Consider the following 25,098-nt stretch of genomic DNA (forward strand, 5'->3'; position numbering starts at 1 on the left):
ACGGCGTTCCAGAGTTCGGACGTGAACTGAGAGCCCCTGTCAGAGGAAATGTCCGACGGGGTGCCAAAACCACACACCCACGTTGCAATGAAGGCCCGGGCAACGTCCGCGGCCGACGTCGAAACGAGCGGGACCGCCTCCGGCCAACGGGTCGTCCTGTCCACCATGGTGAGGAGGTAGGAAAAGCCCTGAGAGGAGGGCAATGGACCAACCAGGTCGATGTTGACGTGGTCAAACCTCCTCTCAGGCACCAGGAAACGCTCCAAAGGGGCCTTCGTGTGGCGGTGCACCTTAGCGCGCTGACAAGCCACGCACTCACCAGCCCAAGTCCTCACGTCCTTTTTCAGCCCATGCCAGACGAACTTCGCGGCCAACAAGCGCAACGAAGGCTTAACGCCGGGGTGTGACAGTCCGTGCACTGCCTCGAACACAGAGCGCCTCCAGCTGACGGGAACGACTGGCCGCGACAGGCCTGTGGAGACGTCACACAGGAGGGTAACGCCCGCGTCGCCGAACACCACGTCCTCCAAGCGCAGCCCCGCGCCCTCCACCTTCAGAGCCTGGACGCCGGGGTCTGTGACCTGGTCCGCCGCCATGCGGGTATAGTCCAGGCCCAACTGGACGGCTCCGATGACGACTCTGGAGAGGCAATCTGCAACCAGGTTCGACTTGCCAGCCACGTGCTTAATGTCTGTGGTGAACTCAGAGATGTAGGAAAGCTGCCGCTGCTGACGTGCCGACCAAGGCCACTTTAGACATGGCGAAAGTGAGTGGCTTGTGGTCGACAAACGCCGTAAACTCCCGGCCTTCCAGCATGAAACGGAAGTGCTGCACGGCCAAATAAAGACCCAGGAGCTCACGGTCAAAAGCGCTGTACCTGCGTTCTCTGGGCGTCAGCTGGCGGCTGAAAAAGGCGAGCGGCTGCCAAGCGCCCTCCACCCACTGCTCGTGCACCGCGCCGACCGCGTAGTCCGACGCGTCCGTGGTGATGGAGATGGGAGCCGTAGATGATGGGTGTGCCAGCAAAGCCGCCTGAGCCAACGCGGTCTTGACCTCAGCAAAAGCGACGTCCGCCTCTGCCGTCCAGTCGATCGCCTGGACGGGGGTCTTGCCCTTCAATGCTTCATACAGCGGCCGCATGATGTGTGCGGCCCGGGCAATGAAACGGTGGTAGAAGGTCACCATCCCCAGAAACTCACAGAGCGACCGGGCTGTGAGCGGGCGAGGAAAAGCCGCAACGGCCTCCACCTTTGCCGGCAGAGGTGCCGCACCGCCCTTGGTGACGCGGTGCCCCAGAAAATCAATGTCAGACACCCCGAACTGGCACTTTGCAGGATTGATGATTAATCCGTGTTCGTTGAGCCGCGTGAAAAGGGCTCGGAGGTGGGATAGGTGCTCCTACACTGAAGCGCTGGCGACGAGTATGTCGTCGAGGTAGACAAACACAAACGGCAGGTCCCGCAGCACCGAATCCATCAGGCGCTGGAACGTCTGAGCAGCATTCTTGAGTCCAAAAGGCATCCGCAGGAACTCAAAAAGTCCAAAAGGCGTTATCACTGCTGTCTTGGGAATGTCCAGAGGGTGCATGGGCACCTGGTGGTATCTACGCACCAGGTCTACCTTGGAAAACACCCCTGTACCGGCCAGATGCGCCGAAAAGTCCTGAATGTGCAGCACCGGATAGCGGTCAGGCGTAGTGGCGTCGTTGAGTCGGCGGTAATCCCCGCACGGGTGGAACCCGCCGTTCGGTTTGGGGACGACGTGCAGGGGAGAAACCCAAGGACTGTCGGAGCGGCGGACAATGCCCAGGCGCTCCATGGTTGCGAACTCCGCCCTCGCTACAGCCAGCTTAGAAGGGTTCAACCGCCGAGCCCTGGCGTAGACAGGAGGCCCCTCGGTAGTGACGTGGTGCTCCACGCCATGCTTAGTGGTAAGCGCAGAGAAGGTTGGCAGCGACAGGTCTGGAAACTCGGCCAACAGTCTGAGAAACGTGTCTGCCCCCGACAGCGAGCCCGACAGCCCGTCATATGATGCGCTGCCAAGTGTGCACACGAGGGAAGAAAACGTTAAGGCATCAACCAAACGCCTATTCTTAACGTTCACTAAGAGTCCATGAGCACACAAAAAATCCGCTCCGAGGAGGGCAAAAGAAATGTCCGCTGTCACAAAATCCCAGCTGAAACGCTGTCCTCCGATGCACAAACACATAGGCCTCACGCCATACGTGCGAATGGGACCACCGTTAGCCGTCGTCAATCGCGGTCCATGCCCACCCCGGGTGACGTCTTCACTCGACGCTGGAACTACGCTCCGTTGAGCGCCCGTGTCACACAGAAACAGGCTCCCCGAAACGCTGTCGCTGACGAAGAGGAGCCTGCACGTGCCGCCGACGCTCAGCGCCACTACTGAGCGCCGGCCCCTCCGTTTCCCGGGGGTTTGTAGCTGCACGGGGCGATGCATTTCTTCGCCATTGTCCCGAAACGTGCGTGGTAAACGCACTCTCCGGTGTCTCCACGCCGGCTCGATACAGCCGTGTCCTGCCTCCGCCCCGCTTTCTTGACTGCAGATGGGCCGCTGAGCGTCGGGGCTAACGTCTCTGCACCGGGCTGTTGTAGCCAGGAAAAAACGATCTGCTTCCTCAGCCTAAGCACGGGGCTCCGCGACAGGCGTGTTGGCCAGCGCCGTCTGGACCCGGGGAGCAAGTGACGCAGGAAAATCTCCGTGAATAATATCCGGGGATCTTCCCCCCCTAGCAGATTTAGCATTTTCTCCATTAGCTGGGAAGGCTTGCTGTCTCCTAGGCCTTGAATGTCAAGTATCTGGCGGGCCCTCTCCTTAGCAGATCAGCTAAATGTCTTAAGGAGAAGGGCGTTAATCGCCTCATATTTGCCATGGTGTGGGGGGTCTGTGATAAATCCCACCAACCTGGACGACGTGGAGCTCCCCAGCGCTGCTACCACATGGTAGTATTTTAGGTCCCCGTCACGGACCTGTCGGCAGGCGAAATGTGCCTCCACGTGTGCGAACCATGCCTCCGCGGCGTGCTCCCAGAATTCCGGCAGCTTTATGAAAACATCGCGCTCAGCCATGTTCGTTAATTTTCCGGAAACTTTCTCGGAAAAGTCAGGGTCACCAGTGTAGTGCCGTGAAAAGAGAGTCGGAGGCGGTGTATTAAGAATGGAGTTCCAATCTTTATTATCCATTACTATCAGAGAGGTTAACACATGCACTGCTCTGCCTGATGAGCTAGCAGGAATGGCAGCTAAAGCTACAGGTGTTCCCCACTAAAGGGTCCGTGTGGCAACACAATAAGCAAGGTGAATTATGTCCAATAACGTGTCACCACAATAGTTCGAATGGTGAATAATCATGATTAATTAATTTTTAAGCTGTGATTAATCTGATTAAAAATTGTAATCGTTTGACAGCCCTAGTTTATTTACAAATGTGTTGTATGTAAAGCCATTTTTTAAAGGCTTCAGGCAAAGGCAGAACAAACCTGCACTTGTTAGTGAAAGACTTCGATGCCAATAACTTAATACATTTGCTTAAAAAAAGGTAAACACACTCCTACTGTTTAAGCATACCATTATTTATTTTGTGGTTAAAAACGAATGTAGTTTTTCATACAGTAACTGTACTGTGGTATTTCTCATGCCACTGCCTGTAATCCTATACGCTCTGTGCTCTGTGCTGCAGTTCAGACCACACTGGAAGCACAAAAGGGGAGTTCTTAAAAGGACAGATTTGTTTACTCTGATGCCTCATTAGCAGCTTCAGTTACACTTGAGAATTCACAAGAGAAGGACTCCATGGATGAATCCCCCACACAGAAATATACAAAGAGGGTGGCAGCGTATAATGGAGCTGTGTGTGTGTGTGTGTGTGTGTGTGTGTGTGTGCGTGTATTGTTTGTGCGTGCGTGCGTGTATTGTTTGTGCGTGCGTGCGTGTATTGTTTGTGTGTGCGTGTGTTGCACTGACTATTTACATATTTTATTACAAATGTGTTCCTTAGCTGCCGTATTACAAACCAGGAAGTTGTTTGTTTCCCGAATATGAATAGTTGTTCCTGTCTCTTTATTAAGTGTGTGTGTGTGTGTGTGTGTGTGTGTGTGTGTGTGTGTGTGTGTGTGTGTGTGTGTGTGTGTGTGTGTGTGTGTGTGTGTGTGTGTGTGTGTGTGTGTGTGTGTGTGTGTGTGTGACAGTAGAATGAAGCGTTGGCAGCACTCATACAGAGTCCTGCTCCCTCCTGCAGGTGCGTGCGTGTGTGTGTCTGGGTGTGTTTGTTTTTGCTTTAGAATTTAACCGCCATGATATAATCAAACAGCTCCCTGGCCCTTTCTCATTTCTCTAACTCCCCTCCTCGACTCCCCTCCTCGAGACTTAGTCCCGCCCACAGGAGATGCGAGCGGAGGAGCCGAGGAGGGGAGAGAGGAGGGGAAGCAGCAGGCAGTCCCAGCAGTTAGAGAAATTAGATGTCCTTCAACATGGCACGCTAAAATTCATTTCCGGGTCACTACCGGAGGACCGAGGAGTCGAGGAGGGGGATTTGAGGAAATTAGAAAGAGCCCCTGTCTTCATTCACACCAGCTCGCTCCCTCGTTGATCCGGGGAGGAAGGCCACCTTTAAAACGTGTGTTTACAATGATGCCTTTTATACATTTAAAATTCATTCTGTGCGGAAACAGACCATTATTTACCAAAGCTAGTATAACTAATCCTTAAGTGTGATGCTTCCAACATACAGACTGAAGAGCTTTTGTTGACTGGGACAAATATGAGTCCCTAATAAACCTAATGATACTGAATGTATATGATGGAGTCAAACCCACACATCCTCAAGTTACACTGCACATAGAAAAACCTAAGATGCACCATATATCAGTAATAGTTATTGAGGAAACAAAAACACAAGACAAAATAAACAGCATGGATTAAGAAATTGACATTATTACACCACCCAAACTGTGATAAGAAGGTGTTTCTCAGTGTAGCACGTGGCTTACAGCAGCTGCTACTCACTGCAGGATGTTGGCAATGATTAAATTGTATGCCAGCCGTTGTATTTTGCAATGTCATCAAAGCGAGGAAGGGTGCGGCTGCAGAACCTCAGCCTGTACATTATGTGTGCCCTTAGTTTAGCCTCCCAGGAGATATTCCTTTAAAGCAGGCGGTGAGTTGTTCAGTAAATCTGACAATCCCTCACCTGAATATAATGTTGTCTGATAACCTAGTACCTGATGGATTTTAATGCAGGAGTGAGCAACACAGTGTGTAGAGGAGAATGAGACGCCTGTAAGACATGAGTTAGGGAAATCTTCCTCTAACTGTCTATAATTGCTGCGCTCGAGCTGCATCAAGCTAGCCTCAGTTAGTATTGATGTGAGGAACACATTTACTTCCACCTGCCTTCACAGTAAACACACACACACACACACACACACACACACACACACACACACACACACACACACACACACACACACACACACACATGGTGGGAGGGATTTACAGAATGAGGAACACGTGCTACTTTGTGTTGTCATGAGGATAGATTCACTTCAGAAAAGGGTATAATTGATACAAAAAAATATTGTGCATCAAATTAGAGGAAATAGAGGTTTTACGATGAAAAACATTATTTCATTGGTTTTCCGTGGTGCTGTTGAAGACCTGGAACATTTTAGGTAAATGTCAGCAGCGACATGGCTGCCATTTTTGGACATTGAGGAATGAGGATACTGTTTCAATAAGAAAAGAGAAAGGGGATTTGTTTTAGGAAAGACCATTACAGGCTCTATCACAATGTGAGAGCACAGAACATGTAAGCATGTAATGCAGCCTGTAACATTTATATCATAACAGTCTCTTTAAAAAACATGTTCATGTATGCACAGGTGTGTTTTACTTCTGAAACAATGGAAATGCTTTAAAGCAGCAGCAGAAGGGAGAGGCCTCTGCTGCTCCTGCTGCCTCTTGGCCGAGGGCTTTATCGTGTAATACATCTTATGGATTCGATTGTTCAAAGGTGTCTTCTGGTGTATTTGAGTCAGTGTGTGTTGTAACCTTAATACGGCTGCAATGGTTGGTATACAAGGTGTGTCTCGTTGACCATTTTGCAGCCACATAAGTTGTGCCTAAAGGTGAAGCTTAACGACCATACATGATTACATAGTGTGCACTGACTCTTCAGGTTTACAAATATTATATTTTGACCTAAATTAAAATATAATATTATTTTCAAAAGCCTCTTTAGTCGGATGCTTCAATTAATTTTAAACAAACAGTTCAACAAAAGGATACCCAAAAAAAATTATTTTATCATTTAAATATTGAATTGTTCTCTCTTAGTAAGATCCCATTTTCAATACAATTGCAGTCTTACCTTGACTTGAAGATTAAGTCCATTTGCCTATCCTTCTGGACAAAAATCTCTATTACTTTTTTGTAAAAGTCCTCCTTATGTTCTTGTAGTTTCAACAGTCTATCATAAATCTAATCTAATCAATAGATTTATGATTCGAAAATTATAAAAGTAGGGTAGACATGTGGATATTATCTGGCTGAACAAAACGTGCATTTATCTAACAGGTTTGTTTCCCACAGATCTTATTTTGAGCTATTTTCTAAAATCCTATGGAGAAATCTCATTGCTTTTTTGTCGAGGGAAGCCATGCGCAGCTTACTTCCGGGTTTTAGGACGCCTTACTTCAGCTCTCTCGTCTCCTCTTCACCTACCACACTTTTCGCGGCACACGTACTTACAGCCAATCAGCTCTGAATGATGTGAGATGACGTATGGTGGGGATGGCAGCTCTATGCCCCTATGGTCATTATTTTTTTGCCACACACATTAAATAGGAAAATATTCTGAGCATGCGCAGTGTAGTTTTTACAGTCACCGTTCACTTAGACAGTGAGAGGGAGGGGCAGGATCGGGTTTTGTCCCACATGGCTCAAAACAGCTCAATAGGCACACACTGTAGACACTAATTAGAAGAACACAGACTAAAACAGCAATGTACAGACAAATCAGATGATTAAACATGATCTTAAAATATATTTGATATATTATTAATTAATTTTTTGCATTTTGTTGTAATCATTATTTTTAATACTTTCTGCTGACACTAGGTGGGGCTGTGCCACCTGCCCCTAATGACCAGTCGCCACTGATACTAGGCCTACGTCATCGAGTGGCGCAGAATGCTGGGCATTTAACATACATCTAAACAGTCCTTCGGCGCCACTCGATGACGTAGTATACTTGAAATAGTGGCTCTGCAGCAGGTAGACTCGACATTGAGAAACAGCAACAGTTTCAAGTTTCAAGGCTTTATTGCCATGTGCACATTGGCTACAGTGTAGATATGGCAATGAAACACTTGTGTCACAGGCTCCTCCAACAGTGCAACATATATATATATATACAGAAAAAATAGTGCAAGAGAATGTTTGACATGTGCAAGTAAGAAATGGAAATAGTGCAAGAAGAGTCTATATACAAGGAAATGTAATGATATTAGATACATAGTACATAAGGGTTGTAGTTGGCACAAAGAGGGTGAGAACAAATAACAAATGATCGATGGAAATATAAGTAAGAAGACCCCCATGTGCAGGGATGAGCTGCTGTTTCTGACTTGGAAGGTTTTGATATATACAGCAAACATCTTTCCTCTCATGAATAGCTTTCAGTGCATCTTATTATTCTTTTAGCGACAATGTACCGTCACCGTTATCGTTTGTTCAGTCGCCTTAGAGATACTGGACAAAGCCCATCTGCTGAGGAAGAATTCAATATGTGATCAGAATATCAGGACAAAGGAAGTAAAGGACCACGAGCAGATCCTGTGATGGAGGTGGTCTCAACTCGTTCAGTTTATTTCCTCTGGAGAGCAGGAGAAGCAGTCGTTGGTGTTTTAGTGCGTTAGAGGGGTTCTGTATTTGCATAAAGTGAACATTATCTCAGAGTTATGCAAATGGTCTTTCCAGCTCGACATGTCTGGGTCAGGAAACTTTGCCTAAACTAACAAAATAGGTGCAGTGGTGGAAAGTAACTAAGTACATTTACTCAAGTTGAGGTACTTTACTTGAGTATTTAAATGTTATGCTACTGTGTACTTCTACTCCACTACAGTTCAGAGGTAAATGGTGTACTTCTACTCCACTACATGTATTTAATACCTTTAGTTACTTTACAGATGTGGATGAATGATGGTAAATATAATCAAGTGTTAAATCAGACTTTAGTTCCACCTGGAGTAAATCCACCAGCTACCCTGCAGTATACAAAGTCATTCAAACTAGCTGCACCTTCACCAGCTTTGAGAACACTTTCATGATCAATCATTATAAAACATATCATATATAGTATTCTGAAATGGACCAATCTGCACAACGACTACTTTTACTGTTGCGACTTTCACTATATTTTGATGAGAATACTTTACTTTTACTTGAGTAACATTTTGAATACAGGACTTTTACTGAAACAGAGTATTCCTACACTCTGGTACTTCTACTTTTACTCAAGTACAAGATCTGAGTACTTCTACCTTTACTCAAGGACAATATCTGAGTACTTCTACCTTTACTCAAGGACAAGATCTGAGTACTTCTACCTTTACTCAAGGACAATATCTGAGTACTTCTACTTTTACTCAAGTACAAGATCTGAGTACTTCTACTCAAGGACAAGATCTGAGTACTTCTACTCAAGGACAATATCTGAGTACTTCTACTCTTACTCAAGTACAATATCTGAGTACTTCTACTTTTACTCAAGGACAAGATCTGAGTACTTCTCCCATCTCTAGGTGTGGAACAAAGACAAAGACTGTGAGGCTTTTATTTTGAAGGGTGCAGCTGGAGGCAGTACTTCCGGTGTGCGGTGACGCCTCTTTAAACAGTGTGTCTGCAGGCTGTCGCAGTTTGATCCTCTTCTCCTCACAAACAGCATCGCTGAGAATAAAGAAGAGCAGCCATGGCGCAGGGGCTCAAAGACAGGTTCGAGAAGTTCCTCCAAGAGAAGAACTTCATGACAGACACTCTGGCGAAGATAGAGGCGAAGACTGGAGTCAGCCGGACCTACATCGCTCTGGGTGAGTGGAAAAAACGCATCACACCCAGCTTCCTCCACCTTTGTTTCTCTGTCAGTGTGTAGGAGTGTGTGTGTGTGTAACATGTGGTGTGTGTTCCTCCAGCTGTGATCGGGATCATCTCGGTGTACCTGGTGATCGGGTACGGAGCCTCCCTGCTGTGCAACCTCATCGGCTTCCTCTATCCTGCATACATATCGTGAGTATCAAGGAGGGGCCTGCAGCACCCCACCCAGCACGCGCGCACACGCACACGCACACGCACACACACACACAAAGTAGATTTACTTGTACTTTACTTGAGTATTTCCATTTTCCATTACCTTGTACTTCTACTCCACTACAGTTCAGAGGTAAATGGTGTACTTCTACTCCACCACATGTATTTAATCCCTTTAGTTACTTCACAGATGATGAATGATGGTAAATATAATCAAGTGTTAAATCAGACTTTAGTTCCACCTGGAGTAAATCCACCAGCTACCCTGCAGTATACAAAGTCATTCAAACTAGCTGCACCTTTACCAGCTTTGAGAACACTTTCATGATCAATCATTATAAAACATATCATATATATTATTCTGAAATGGACCAATCTGCACAACGACTACTTTTACTGTCGCTACTTTCACTATATTTTGATGATAATACTTTTCTACTTTCACTTGAGGAACATTTTGAATGCAGGACTTTTACTGGAACAGAGTACGTCGTAAACGTAGTAAAACATTAAAACAATATACATAATTAATTACTGGTTGATTTTATATTCTGTATTATAAATCCATAGCTGCAAAGTAGCAAGTAACTCATTTTGTAAAATGAATGTAGTGACTTTAATCTTGCTCGTAATCCCCACAAATATGTATTAGTAATCTCATTACATCTGTTTTAATGTAACTGTAGGGGAACACAGTTACCTTCTTCTGTTTACGTCATCCTGTATCACTCCTGAACACACGGATGGATTAAAGCCACATACTTCTAGTTTTTAGATAATATGTATTGCTTATTATAGGTAGTAGTAGCACTAATGTTGTACTACATGTATGTAAAGTACTGTGTTCTTGCCTTTAGGCCCTATATTTCAGCGAAATGCAGGGGGTCTAATATTTCGACAGAGCTCTACTTGACATTTCGGCTGATATTTTCCTAGTGAAAGCAGCACAGCTTCTGACTTTTGGATGCTTTCTTTGTCCCTTGAAGCCACATATGATCAGAATTGGACAAAGCTCCTCCGTAACGTATAAGTGGGTCATTTATAAAACGGTTACGAGGATGTGTTATCTCAGTCAGTGTGTCTCTGTGTGGTCAACAGAGTATCACATGTTGCTCTGAGACTCCTTTTCCTCTCGGACGCCTCTTTGTGTCAGGAGTCCTTGAGGAGCCGGATATAGACCGAGCCGGATTATGTGCTGCTTACGACACTCTCATTATGTGATCGCAGAAATAAAACATTTGGTATTTCAGGAGTTAAACATGGTGATACGAGCTTTCTTGTCTGCAGAAAATAAGTCACGATGAAAAACTGATGAGTCACTAACCACAGGAACTCTGCTTCCTTCCCCATTTGTACCGTTTCAATATCAGACACTCTTACATGAATTATGGATACATTTCTGACTATAGAAATACATTAGAGGACAATGAATGAAGTTGTGGGGTTGAGTTAAATGCATACCAAGTTATAAATAAAGTTAAAAGAGTGTAGTAATGACATCTTCATTGTGGGTGTGCATGCACTATAAAACACTGGACTGACAGATTGTCTCCCAGGCAACCAAAGCAAACACTCCGGTCTCAATGTCCTTTTACAGACATTTGTTTTACTCACAGATTAAAGGACTCGCTTGGCCTCCGGTGGTGTGTTGATACTGTGTTTTGCGTTTACTGCAAATAAGATAAAACACTTTTCACACAGTCAACAAAGAAAACAGTTCTTTACAATAAGCAAAACAAATCAAACAAAAGAGGCAGAACTCCAATTAAATAATGAATGACTTTAAAGGTAGTCTTTCTTTCTTTGTATAACTTTAACGGTTAAAAAACTGCCTCGACGGTGTCTTTCCGACAGTTTGCCCATCTCTGTCTCTTCAGAGTTTGGCACCCTGGGAATTGTAGTCCTTTATACATACTTGACTACAGACGTCACGCTACTGGCTCTAACAATACGTCTGACAACATAAACAATACATTAGAGTCTGGGGTGCAGGCAAGGCAGGCAACAGCTTGGGGCCCCGGACCAGAAGGGGGGCCCCCAAAGAAGGTCGATTGAAAAGGTCCACAGCAACGACAACCTGAAACCTCCTTTAATTTACTGCAATGACATGTCTGGAAACCCCCTCTAGGGTGCCCCATGCATAGCGCGCCGTCATAAGCTGCTTCATAACTTAAGTTTATCCGCACCGCTCCGGGGGGGGGGGTGGCACTGGTCCGAGGGGCCCCCAGTGAATGTCTGCCTAGGGCCGCCACAGACTCTAGAGTCGCCACTGATAAGAGTAGAATCTAGTGGTGAAGACCATACATATATAAATACCAAGTTATCCCAAGAGCTTTATTGTTATTATACTCGTGCACAATTTTATCTCACCGGTGAACTGGTGTTCAATGTTGTGAATCGAGTGGCCTGTGTTCGTCGTCCATAATATACGCCTGCCCATACCATAACCCCACCACCACCATGGGCCACTCGATTCACAACATTACCCTAACCCTACCCCTACCCCTCACACCAGATACTGACTGGTTTTCGGACCCCCCCCAGACCCCCCCCAATAAAGCAAAAATGCACGTTTCAGAGTGGCCTTTTATTGTGGCCAGCCTAAGGCACACCTGTGCAATAATCATGCTGTCTAATCAGCATCTTGATATGCCACACCTGTGAGGTGGGATGGATTATCTCGGCAAAGGAGAAGTGCTCACTATCACAGATTTTTTCAGATTTGTGAACAATATTTGAGAGAAATGGTTATTTTGTGTATATAGAAAATGTTTTAGATCTTTGAGTTCATCTCATGAAAAATGGGAGCAAAAACAAAAGTGTTGCGTTTATATTTTGTTCAGTGTACAAATACATAAAAGCAGCGATGAATGAAACTGTAATTAAAAACAGTAACAGCAGCAAGGAGAATACGAAAATAACAAGCATTAGTTAATTAAACTTACAAGATGTACAGGTAAAGGAACTACATTTACAGATTTATTTAAGGTGTTAAAGTTAAATTATTGTTTATATTAAGAGAGAGGCGAGTCGCTGTATCTGAACGCTCCACCATCTCTCATCATAAAAAGAGTTTAGCGATTTACCTTTTCCGATCTTTGTGGGTATTGTCCATTAAGACTTGATTGACAGCTTGTCAACCCAAATTAGTTTGCTGTATATTTATGTTGGCTGTTCCAAGATGCACTTTGTAGTCTGTTTTCAGAGCTGACTGCAGTATGTGGATGAATCTGCCTGAGGGTCTGTGGAGGAAATCACAAGGCTGCTCACATGTCAACACTTATGGTCAACACATCCACAAGTACACAACAAAACAGACATTTCATGAAAAAAGTATTCCTTAAAGAGGGGAGCAGTAATGAATCGTAAAACCCAGAAATGAGTCGGCATTTCGCAACTTCCTGTTCCCTCATCTGGAAGTCAGTGGTTTTCTGAATGTGTGTTTGGATGTATACGATCTGTGGTGAATGCAAGCTGAGGACATTTTGTTCTACGACATAAAATAAAAGGTCAGCCTGGATCTAGTCTCTGTTATAATCTCAGTTTCCTTTGAACAGCCCCGGCCTCTGTTACCACACACACACACACACACACACACACACACACACACACACACACACACACACACACACACACACACACACACACACACACACACACACACACACACACACCATGTATACATCACTTCAGGGGACATTACATTGACTTACATGCATTTCCTGGAGACTTATCCTAACCTTAACCAACACATGCCTAAACCTAACCAAGTCTTCACCCTAAAATTAATGATTCCCCTTATGGGGACCTCCAATTTGTCCCCATAAGGGAGGCGAGTCCCCACACGTGACTATGTAAACAGATTTAGGTCCCCACAAGTATAGTAATGCTAGACCACACACACACACACACACACACACACACACACACACACACACACACACACACACACACACACACACACACACAGTAAGGTTGTGTGACGGTTCCCTGGAGTAACCTTGATGTAGAAACAGAAATGTGGAAACAAGATATGAAGCAAACAGTATTTGTGACATCAGAAACTAGTTGGCCCTTTCATTTTTTTTCGACATGTTTAATACGTTTTACAGCCAGGATGTGAAATGTGAAAAGTTGCTTGAAGAAACGACATTAAGGGTAAAAAAAAAACTGTTGCATTAACTATTCAATTTCCTTACTTGATATACATAACTATTCCAAATGTCTGCCATGTCTAATATTAGTGGCTGCTGGGGTTTATTTTTGGTACACATGTATTTAGCCAGCAGTGTCGTGTTATTTGCTTGGCTGCATTACGTGCTAATGCCTGCAGTTCGTAGTTTTTAGGACTGATTCGGGGGTTTAATGGTTACATCTGAATGTTCTCACTGACCTGAGAGCAGCCATTGTTTGGTTTTTGTTTACTGTAAGCATGCATGCATTGCTGTGTTTACACACCCATGGAAAAGTGTATTCTTTATTTATATCACAGATGTACACAGGGGGGGGAGGGGATCATGTTGCCTGTCAGTGGGCAGAGTAACATAGTAACCGTGGGGAGAGTTTAAGGGGGGGGGGGTAGTTTGAGGTAATAGAGCGGAGTAGTGATGACCTATTTTAGTAGGCTAACCAGGAAGTGAGCATCGCAAGGGGCTCCTTCACTCGACAAAAAGCGAATGGGATTTTGCTATTAGATTTTTTAAATATTGCAGACACACTTATATGAAACGTACACATTTTGTTCAGCAGGATAATCTCCACATGTTTACACAAATTGAATCGTTACTACAATCTCCAGAAGTACAAAGCTAATGTTAGGCTATAAACGACATCATGGTTGCACGTCACCACCGCTAAGCTAAAGGCGGCTAAGCTAAAGGCGGCTAATGTTGGGCGTGATGACGTTAAGTAGTTTATTTAGTCACTTGTTAGCAGCTGCTGTTTTGAAGACACATAGAAGTGGGGTATTTAATGGCATACAAGCAATCTTCACCATGTGATCTAATTTCAGGCTTCTAACGAAAGCACATCTCTTTTTGAGGTGAGGCAACAGGAAGTGGTCAAATGTGAGGACTCATCCCTGCACCTCTCTATAGTGCGAGTGAGACTCTGACCGTGTACAGCTCACATTACAGGAAGTTTGAAGCATGCTAATGAACAATGAAAGCCAGGAGACACATGGTATGTACCAACGGAGAGAGATGAACACTGTTATTGTTAATATCAGAATCACAATACCTTCATTCGTCCCACAGAGGCAAGGCAAGTTTATTTATATAGCACTTTTCAACACAAGGCAATTCAAACACAGAGGGTGTTACAGCAAGTAAAAATAGCTTAATATTAATTAAGAAGCATGCATAACCATATTAAAGGTAAAAGTAGGAGATTTACAATTTACACATCCAGTAACAGTTCAGTCAGATAAGCAGCATATAGTTGAGTTTGAGGCTCGGGCATCATCACTCCACAGATATACATAGCACGATGAGTGATGATTAAATAACTAACCCCCCGAGCCTACAGGTGGAAGCTGGGGTGGTGGGGGGCAGCAAGCAGCAGCGACGTGGAAGTAGCTGCAGCAAGCAAAGCATGGAGAGAGATCTGGCAGGTTAAATAGAGCGGCATATTAAGGAGACTCTGGTTGGTTGGTTGTAGAGTGGCAAGGGGGCGTTATGTATGAAGGCAGCATAAGTGCTCGAGTTGACTGCCTGAACTAGCTCGCAGGCTTCGCCCCATGTGTGAGATAGCAGCCAGGAAGTGTATATTGCACAGAAGTAGATTTAACAGTGATATTAGCTATAATTCAGAGCATCGTGGAACATTTTGTTTGTGATACGACATAATAAACTTAGCATTTACACAGTTAATCAGATTGAGAGAGTGATAGAGAGCGATCGACGCTAGAGATATCTAGAGAGAGATAGATAGAGAGAGAGAGATAGCGCGATAGATCAGAACTAGAGAGACGCGAGCGCGCAGCCGATAATCCTAGACTATATGAGCGAGATCTCTATCTCTCTCTCTCATCTCTATAGATCGTATCTCGATATGCGCTACTCCTCTCTCTCTTCTCTCTAGCGCTCTCTCTCGCTCTCTACTCTTCTCTCTCCTATCTCTTCTCTCTCTCTCTCGCTCTCTCGATCTCTCTTCTGGCTTCTCTCTACCTCTCTCTGCTCTCTCTCTCCTCTCTCCTCTCTCTCTCCCTCTCTCTCTCTCTCTCTTCTCTCTCTCTCTCTCTCTCTCTCTCCTTCTCCTATCTCTCTCTTCTCGTTTTCTTCTCATCTTCTCTCTACTCTCTCTGCGAGAGATCGACCATACCATGCCAGTCGATAGTCCAAATCAGCTCCTAATTTCTACCCTATCTCCTATTCCTTGACCTCTGAGTGAAACGTCACGGGGTTAAGGGTTAGTGGATAGGAGAATTCAAAAGGACTTAGGAGAAGAGACCGCGGTGCTTTAGAGAATCCGAATGCACTTTCACTATCCGACGTGTTTATGATGCGCCAGCGGACGTCATGAATGTGCGTCTGCTGCTGTGGGGTAACCATGGGAACTACAGTTTTCTATACAGCGGACTCCAACATGGATGTTTAATAAGAACGAGGGACTCATCTAGAGACTCTGCACCGTGCTCTGACGCTGTTGCTTTGCTTTATGAACGTGGACAACAGAGAAACATATTCTTCATGACCAAAGTTGGAATTGAAATAAAAAAGGAAAGTGAAACTTCTGCTCGTCACCCTCTCCCTCCGGTCCACATTAATACAAATGATCCCAATACGTATGATTGATGAAAAGATCTTAAAATCAACACAAATGTATTTATTATAAACGTTAGTCCTTAACATCTATCACTGTGTATATCACCATTCAAACATCTTTTAAAAGTTGAACAAACCCCACACAGCTCAGTAAAGACTGTGAGATGTCGACTTTATTTGATCATTTCAGTAAAAACTAACGTTCATATTTCTCTTTTTGATTATAATACTGATGAACGTTCAGAAAAAAGCACTTTGGCAACTTACCACATACGTTTTAAAAAGCTTAATAAGGACCGTAACTTTCATGATATCATTTCTCGTTCATAATCGGTTGTTTCCGTGAACAGCCGACTGTTGAGTGACGGCAAATGCTGCGGCTGCAATGCATTGTGGGGCAGCATTTTCTCCTCTCCTTTCGGTTAGGGAGGTCCAGTGGTTCCTAAGCTAAAGGAGGTTATAAAGGAAGTTTGAAACCTCCTTTCCTTTCATTTGGAGAATTCAAAAGGCACTTATCATGGCTGCCACTGAGGGACTTCCGGGTCATTTAGGTTCCTAAGCTAAATGGACTATTGGAATGCAGCCCCTCTCCAGGTGAACCCACAAGGGCATCACAGTCTGTTTTACAGTTTGACAGTTTTTCATTATCTAAAGTGAGCCTACACATAGTGAACGTAACACAAAGAAAGTTTTAAAAGCTACTGATAAATGAACGTCCTATCAGCATTTCAGAGAAGGTGTGTCTCTATCAGCTGACTGACGCTGTTCAGACCTTTAGATAGGAGGGGTCCACGAGTCTCTTATCAAAGAGTCCTTTAGTTAATGTATATCCAGAGGTGGAAGAAGAGGGTTAGACTTTACACTCAAGTAAATGTATATACAGTAAATTGTAAAAATACTGCATTCATTACATTACATTACATTGCATTGCATTTAGCTGACGCTTTTATCCAAAGCGACTTACAATAAGTACATTCGACCAGGAAGACACAACCTTGAAGAAAACAGAATCATATAAGTACATCAGGTTTCATAGAGCCAAACATTTCAAGTGCTACTCAACTGGCTTTAGGTAAGCCAGTCCTTTATTAGTATAAAAGTGCTTCGTTAATAGTTCTATCGCTCGAAGTGGAGTCGAAAGAGATGAGTTTTCAGTTTGCGCCGGAAGATGTGCAAGCTATCTGCCGTCCTGATGTCAATGGGGAGCTCATTCCACCATCTTGGAGCCAGGACAGCAAACCCACGTGTTTTCGCCGATGGGAACTTGGGTCCCCCTCGCAGCGAGGGCGCAGCGAGTCGTTTGGCTGATGCAGAGCGTAGTGCACGCGCTGGGGTGTACGGTTTAACCATGTCCTGGATGTAGGAAGGGCCAGATCCATTCGCAGCATGGTAAGCAAGTACCAGTGTCTTGAAGTGGATTCTAGCAGTTACCGGAAGCCAGTGAAGGGAGCGGAGGAGCGGAGTGGTGTGGGAAAATTTAGGAAGGTTGAAGACCAGACGAGCCGCTGCATTCTGGATGAGCTGCAGAGGTCGGATGGCACATGCAGGTAGACCAGCCAGGAGGGAGTTGCAGTAGTCTAGGCGTGAGATGACGAGAGCCTGGACCAGAACCTGAGTCGCTTTCTGTGTCAGCTGGGGACGTATCTTCCTGATGTTGTAAAGCGTGTATCTGCAGCAACGGGTTGTAGCAGCGATGTTTGCAGTGAAGGACAGGTTGTTATCTAGGGTCACACCCAGATTCCTTGCAGTCTGAGTCGGGGAAACAACTGAGGTGCCGATGTTGATTGTTAGGTCAAGAGTGGGACAATCTTTTCCCGGGAGGAAGAGCAGCTCAGTCTTGTCAAGGTTGAGCTTGAGGTGGTGAGCAGACATCCACTGAGAGATGTCAGCTAGACAAGCAGAGATGCGTGCAACGACCTGGGTCTCTGAGCGGGGAAAGGACAGAATTAATTGGGTGTCGTCAGCGTAGCAGTGGTATGAAAAACCATGCGGGCTAATGACTGATCCGAGCGAGTTTGTGTACAGGGAGAAGAGGAGGGGACCAAGAACAGAGCCCTGAGGGACCCCCGTAGTTAATTGACAAGGGTCGGACTCAGACCCTCTCCAAGTCACCCTGTAGGTACGGTCTTTCAGGTATGAGGTGAGGAGGGAAAGTGCAGAGCCTGAAACTCCAAGTTTTTGGAGAGTGCGAAGGAGGATCTGATGATTCACCGTGTCGAATGCAGCAGACAGGTCCAACAGGATGATGACAGAGGAGAGGGAGGCAGTTTTGGCAGTGTGCAGTTCCTCCGTGACAGCAATGAGAGCAGTTTCTGTGGAGTGACCTGCCTTGAAACCAGACTGGTGCGGATCCAGAAGGTTGTTCTGATGGAGATAACAGGAGAGTTGTTTAAAGACAGCGCGTTCAAGTGATTTAGACAGGAACGGGAGGAGAGAGACAGGCCTGTAGTTTATAACATCAGACGGGTTGAGAGTGGGTTTCTTTAGGAGAGGGTTTACTCTTGCCTCCTTGAGACTGTTTGGAAAGTGACCAGAAGTTAGAGAAGTGTTGATGAAATGGGTGAGAAACGGTAGAATATCAGGAGCGATAGTCTGAAGGAGGTTTGAAGGGATAGGGTCCAGAGGACAGGTGGTAGGGCGGGCAGAGGTAATGAGGGTAAGAACCTCACTTGGAGAGAGAGGGGAAAAGGAGGTTAGTGTGTTGGTGGAAGGAGGGTCTGGTGACCCAGCGGTGAGTAAAGGTGAGTCAGAAAAAGAAGAGCGAATATCATCAACCTTTTTTCAAAGTGGGTAACAAAGTCGCTTGACAGAAGTGAGGAGGGGGGAGGGGCTTTGGGAGGGTCCAAGAGGGTGGAGAAGATGGAAAATAGTTTTTTAGGATTGGAATAGGAAGATTGGATCTTATCTTGAAAGAAAGTGCTTTTTGCCTGAGAGATCGAAGCAGAGAAAGAGGAGAGGAGAGCCTGATAGGTTAGGAGGTCGTCACGGTGTTTGGATTTCCACCATTTCCGCTCTGCTGCCCTAAGGACGGTTCTATTAGCACGCAGTGCATCATTTAGCCAGGGAGCAGGAGGGGACTGACGAGCCTGCCGAGATGTGAGAGGACAGAGCGAGTCCAGAGTGGATGAGAGAGTAGAGAGGAGAGTTTCTGCAGCAGAGTTTGGAGGCAGGAGATGGAACGAATCAGAGGAAGGGAGGGCTGAGAGCACCGACGAGGCAAAGCTAGAGGGGGAGAGGGAACGAAGGTTACGGCGGACAAGTGCAGGATGGGAAGAGATTAGTTTGTTATGTTTGGAAAGGGATAGAGAGAATAAAATGAAGAAGTGATCGGATGTGTGGAGCGGGTTTACAGAGAGGTTAGAAGTAGCGCAGTTCCTTGAGAATATGAGATCAAGGACATTGCCAGCTTTATGAGTCGGTGGGGACGGAGACAGTGAGAAAGCAAAGGCGGTTAACAGAGATGTTAGTTCGTCTATCTTCCCCGTCTGGAGGTTGAAGTCTCCGAGAAGTACAGCGGGAGGGCCAGTTTCAGGGATGAGTGAGAGGAGATTATCTAATTCCTCCAAGAAGTCCCCCAAGGCGCCTGGTGGACGGTAGAGAACAACAATGGTTAACTGTATAGGATGGGTTACTGTGACGGCATGGAATTCAAAGGTGGAAGGAGTGAAGTTAGGTAGCTTGAAGAGGGAAAAGCTCCATTTGGGAGAGAGCAGGAGACCAGTGCCACCTCCTCTGCCAGTGGGTCTGGGTGTATGGGAGAAGGAATATGCTGTGGAGAGAGCTGCTGGGGTGGATGTGTTGGATGGAGTAATCCAGGTCTCAGTGAGAGCAAGGAAATCCAGAGACTGCAGGGAGGTGTAGCCAGAGATGAAGTCAGCCTTAGGAACAGCTGACTGGCAATTCCACAGGCCACCAGAAACTAGATGTTGGATCTCAGTGGAGCATGTGGGATAGACGAGAGCAGGCCGGTTATATCGATAAGGAGATACACGGGGCCAGTGATAATTGCGAGAAGACACATGAACAGGAATAGAGAAAATACACATGATTATAGCATGCGGGGCTAGAAAACTAAAGAAAAGAGAAATAAGACACCAGCTCGATCAGAGTAGGATTTGCCTCCTCTTTGCCTCCCTCGTGACTCCCGCAGGACTCCAATGTCTTTGTCAGTCTTACTCCCGCAGGACTCCAATGTCTTTGTCAGTCTTCGGCTGTCTGACGCTGAAGCTGACGCTCCAGGAAAGAGCTACCCGAAATGGACGCCTGATTGCTCAGTTCTCACAGCTGTAGGGCCACGGCCCTCTAATTAGTTAACTATCTACAGCTGATGGGCGACAATAGACTGGCCGTGCCTATATTAATGCAGGCTTGAGTGCTGAGACCTGTGCAGCAGGTTTCGCCTGAGCAGATCTGAGATTTAAAATCTCTCAAACGTGATTTAGCCGTTTAAGCTACAATAACAATTTATACAGAGTCGAATAAATGAAACAGAGAAGTCTAATTAAACAAGAATATAACTTACAGTGGTTGCTGCGTCAATAGGTAATGTCGTCACCGGGTCCAGATGCACATTCAAAATCTGTAGTAAAAGTATTGGCATCAAAACATCCTTAGGTATCAAAAGTAAAAGTACTATATGTAATCGTTTCAGAATCGTATATATATTTAGTTACTGGATTATCACTATTGATACACTGCTGCTGGGTATTTAACGTATATTTACTTGTCAATATGTTACATTACATTACATTGCATTTCAAGTGCTACTCAACTGGCTGTAGATAAGCCAGTCCTTTATTAGTATATAAGTGCTTTGTTAGTAATTCTATCGCTCGAAGTGGAGTCGAAAGAGATGAGTTTTCAGTCTGCGCCGGAAGGTGTGTAAGCTATCTGCTGTCCTGATGTCAATGGGGAGCTCATTCCACCATCCTGGAGCCAGGACAGCAAACCCACGTGCTTTTGCTGATGGGAACTTGGGTCCCCTTCGCAGTGAGGGCGCAGCGAGCCGTTTGGCTGATGCAGAGCGTAGTGCACGTGCTGGGGTGTACGGTTTAACCATGTCCTGGATGTACGAAGGGCCAGATCCACTCGCAGCATGGTAAGCAAGTACCAGTGTCTTGAAGTGGATTCTAGCAGTTACCGGAAGCCAGTGAAGGGAGCGGAGGAGCGGAGTGGTGTGGGAGAATTTAGGAAGGTTGAAGACCAGGCGAGCCGCTGCATTCTGAATGAGCTGCAGAGGTCGGATGGCACATGCAGGTAGACCAGCCAGGAGGGAGTTGCAGTAGTCTAGGCGTGAGGTGACGAGAGCCTGGACCAGAACCTGCGTGGCTTTCTGGGTCAGGAGGGGACGTATCCTCCTGATGTGTGCTTTAAAAGTGGATTCATATTAACTAATGATCTGATTCTGTAATGCAACTACAGCTGTCACATACATGAAGTGGAGTAAAAAGTTCAATATTGGCTTCTAAAATGTGGAGGAGTTGAAGAATAAGGTAGCATAACATTGAAGAACTCAAGTAGAAGTAACTCAAACCTGTTTCTAATTACACTACTTCTATCTTTTCATGAAGACAATTTCACACTCGTGTTGGAACCTGTATATAAACAGTCTATCTAGAACAAACACACTACTAGACTTTTATTGAAAGGGTGGACATTTTTTAAATTATTTCTCATGTTGCAAAATATGGGGAAATGTCTTATATGAAACGTATTGAGGTAGCAGGAATGTCATGGTAGGGATTTAAACAAACAAAAGAAAGTTAAGAGAGGAGGAGATGGACGGACACATGTTGGATCGAACAATCTTTTGCAGAAGGGAGAAAGATGTTGACATGTATTTAAACGTTTTATCTCCCATGTGTTCCTCCCCAGCATTAAGGCCATTGAAAGCGCCACAAAAGACGACGACACCAAGTGGCTCACCTACTGGGTGGTGTACGGGCTCTTCAGCGTGGCCGAGTTCTTCGCCGACATCTTCCTCTCCTGGTTCCCCTTCTACTATATCGGAAAGGTAATCCAGCTTCTGTCAATGTGTTGGGTTTAAAAAATGAATACAGTGTAATGATAGATTAGATCCAGAGGTGGGAAGTAGTGGAGTACAAATACTTTGTTACTGTATTTAAGTAATTTACTCCACTACTTATTTTTCTGACGACTTTTAACTTTGACTACATGTTGAACTCAAATACCTGTACTTTCTACTTCTTACATGTTGAACACAAATACCTGTACTTTCTACTTCTTACATGTTGAACACAAATACCTGTACTTTCTACTTCTTACATGTTGAACACAAATACCTGTACTTTCTACTTCTTACATGTTGAACTCAAATACCTGTACTTTCTACTTCTTACATGTTGAACTCAAATACCTGTACTTTTTACTTCTTACATGTTGAACTCAAATACCTGTACTTTCTACTTCTTACATGTTGAACACAAATACCTGTACTTTCTACTTCTTACATGTTGAACTCAAATACCTGTACTTTCTACTTCTTACATGTTGAACTCAAATACCTGTACTTTCTACTTCTCTCATTTTCCAAACAGCTGGTTCCTTTAGTCTGAATGTGTGTTTGGTGCGTGATCATTATTCTTTAGAGTCATTGCGTGCCTATTGATTTGAACACGATCCGTGTATCCATCATTTCCTGGTCTTCTCTAAAGAAGAGGGACCAATGGAAACGTTGTCATGTTGCCGTTGTTCAGCATGGAAACATTCATTAGCTAACAATGACATTATTGTTCTATTAATACAAAGGGAGGTCAGGTACTCTTTAAAACAGCTGCTAGTTATGGGTACTTTTTACTGAAGTACATTTCAAAGCCTCTTTACTTTGACTTGAGTAAAGAAGTTTAGTCAGTACTTCTACTTTAACCAGAGTATTTTTAAACACGAGTATCTGTACTTCTACTTGAGTAAAGGATGTGTGTACTTTGCCATCTCTGATTAGATCCAACTTTATAGTCATTGCACACAACGGAAATGCGGTCAAAACAGCACTAAAGTGAAGAGTGATGTATTGTATAAGTATTATATATAATTTAGTAAAACAGTTTAAGGCAGTATACACATTACAAACAGAACAAATTAATACACCATAGATATGGTATAAATAAGACACAATATAGAATAAATAGAAATATATATTATGGACGTTTTGGTCCTTTTTTAATTCTAAGAATAAATATGCCATATATATTCATTATACTAAAATGATAAATTGTGTTTGTCTCCCCCTCCTCTCTCCAGGGTGCCTTCCTGGTTTATTGCATGGCCCCCACCGCCTCTAATGGATCCATCCTCATTTATACTCGCATCATTCGACCAGTCTTCCTGAAGAACGAAGGCAAGATCGACGATGCGATGAAGATTGTGAAGGACAAGGCGTCAGAAGCTGCTGACAAGTTCAAAGACGAGGGTGAGACAATTTACTGGAAACACAATCGTGATGAAATGTGTGGGACGGGGAAGAAACAGATAACAGTTCCCTTCATGTGTCACTTACTTCACATAGAGGTAGGAGAAGTACTCAGATCTTGTACTTGAGTGAAAGTAGAAGTACTCAGATCTTGTATTTGAGTAAAAGTAGAAGTACTCAGATCTTGTATTTGAGTAAAAGTAGAAGTACTCAGATCTTGTACTTCAGTAAAAGTAGAAGTACTCAGATCTTGTATTTGAGTAAAAGTAGAAGTACTCAGATCTTGTACTTCAGTAAAAGTACTCAGATCTTGTATTTGAGTAAAAGTAGAAGTACTCAGATCTTGTACTTGAGTGAAAGTAGAAGTACTCAGATCTTGTACTTGAGTAAAAGTAGAAGTACTCAGATCTTGTACTTGAGTGAAAGTAGAAGTACTCAGATCTTGTACTTGAGTAAAAGTAGAAGAACCAGAGTGTGGGAATACTCTGTTTCAGTAAAAGTCCTGCATTCAAAATGTTCCTCAAGTAAAAGTAGAAAAGTATTCTCATCAAAATATAGTGAAAGTAGTCGTTGTGCAGATTGGTCCATTTCAGAATAATATATATGATATGTTTTATAATGATTGATCATTAAAGTGTTCTCAAAGCTGGTAAAGGTGCAGCTAGTTTGAATGACTTACAAGTACACCATTTACCTCTGAATTGTATTGGAGTATAAGTACAAAGTAGCATAACATGGAGATACTCAAGTAACTATGTACAAGTATCTCAAAATTCTACTTAGGTACAGCACTTGAGTAGATTTACTTGGTTACTTTACACCTCTGTACAGTTGCAAGTAGCTATCAGAATTACTAAATAAGATGTGTGTGTGTCTCTGTGTGTGTGTGTGTGTGTCCACAGCCAAGAGAGCCACGGCCAACATCATGTTCGAGGAGAAGAAGTACGAGTAAAGAGGGGGGGTCGGACTCTGACAGGAGAAATGTTGCCTTGTTTGTTCTTAAATCTGAATCTTTATGTCACATGTTTCATGGAAAGCCATTTACTTATTTAACTCTGCCTTCTGCGGGGCTGTGAGACCTTTACACACGCCCTGATGTGCTTTATGAACCAAATAAAACCCGCTCAAGTGGTCCTGGTTTTATTCATTTCACTGTTGTGTGTACATGTACTGCATTGAAAAAGTATAGTTAGTAAACCGAGTCACAGTATTACATATAAAAGTATCCAATGCAGAAATATCTCTTAAAATAACACCCAAAACCTTTTTCCACTTATTCCTTAAAGAAGCTTTTCTCCTGTAAACTGTTGGTTAGTTTGGTTAAAAACTAAACATCAAATGTAATAAAAAATCAGTATAAATGTTTAATATGTCACTGTAATGTAACTAAGGCTATAAGATGTTGGTTAATGTCTCTTGTATTCTCTATTACTGTCAATTTTAACATCAGAAAAGCCCAGTGGGTTTTCTGCCTGGCAACGGTTCGTTTGTGTGTTTTAACCACGCAAGAATAAAGTACAAATACCTTTACTTTGCTCTCAAGTATAACACTTGAGTATATACTTAAGTCACACTCCACCAC

At 44.3% G+C, this 25,098-nt stretch overlaps 1 protein-coding gene across 1 annotated transcript; it reads left to right on the plus strand.

The window, feature by feature from the left end:
- Positions 1 to 8,799: 8,799 nt before the first annotated feature.
- On the plus strand, positions 8,800 to 24,649 carry reep5 (receptor accessory protein 5). Its single transcript, XM_034239889.1, has 5 exons — positions 8,800 to 9,106; positions 9,209 to 9,302; positions 21,962 to 22,100; positions 23,348 to 23,516; positions 24,419 to 24,649. Exons 1-5 carry the CDS (start codon positions 8,989 to 8,991, stop codon positions 24,466 to 24,468), a joined length of 570 nt encoding a protein of 189 aa, XP_034095780.1. The 5' UTR covers positions 8,800 to 8,988; the 3' UTR covers positions 24,469 to 24,649.
- The last annotated feature ends 449 nt before the right edge of the window (positions 24,650 to 25,098 follow it).

This window comes from Gymnodraco acuticeps, unplaced genomic scaffold, assembly GCF_902827175.1.
Source record: "Gymnodraco acuticeps unplaced genomic scaffold, fGymAcu1.1, whole genome shotgun sequence".
Classification (NCBI taxonomy): Eukaryota; Metazoa; Chordata; class Actinopteri; order Perciformes; family Bathydraconidae; genus Gymnodraco; species Gymnodraco acuticeps.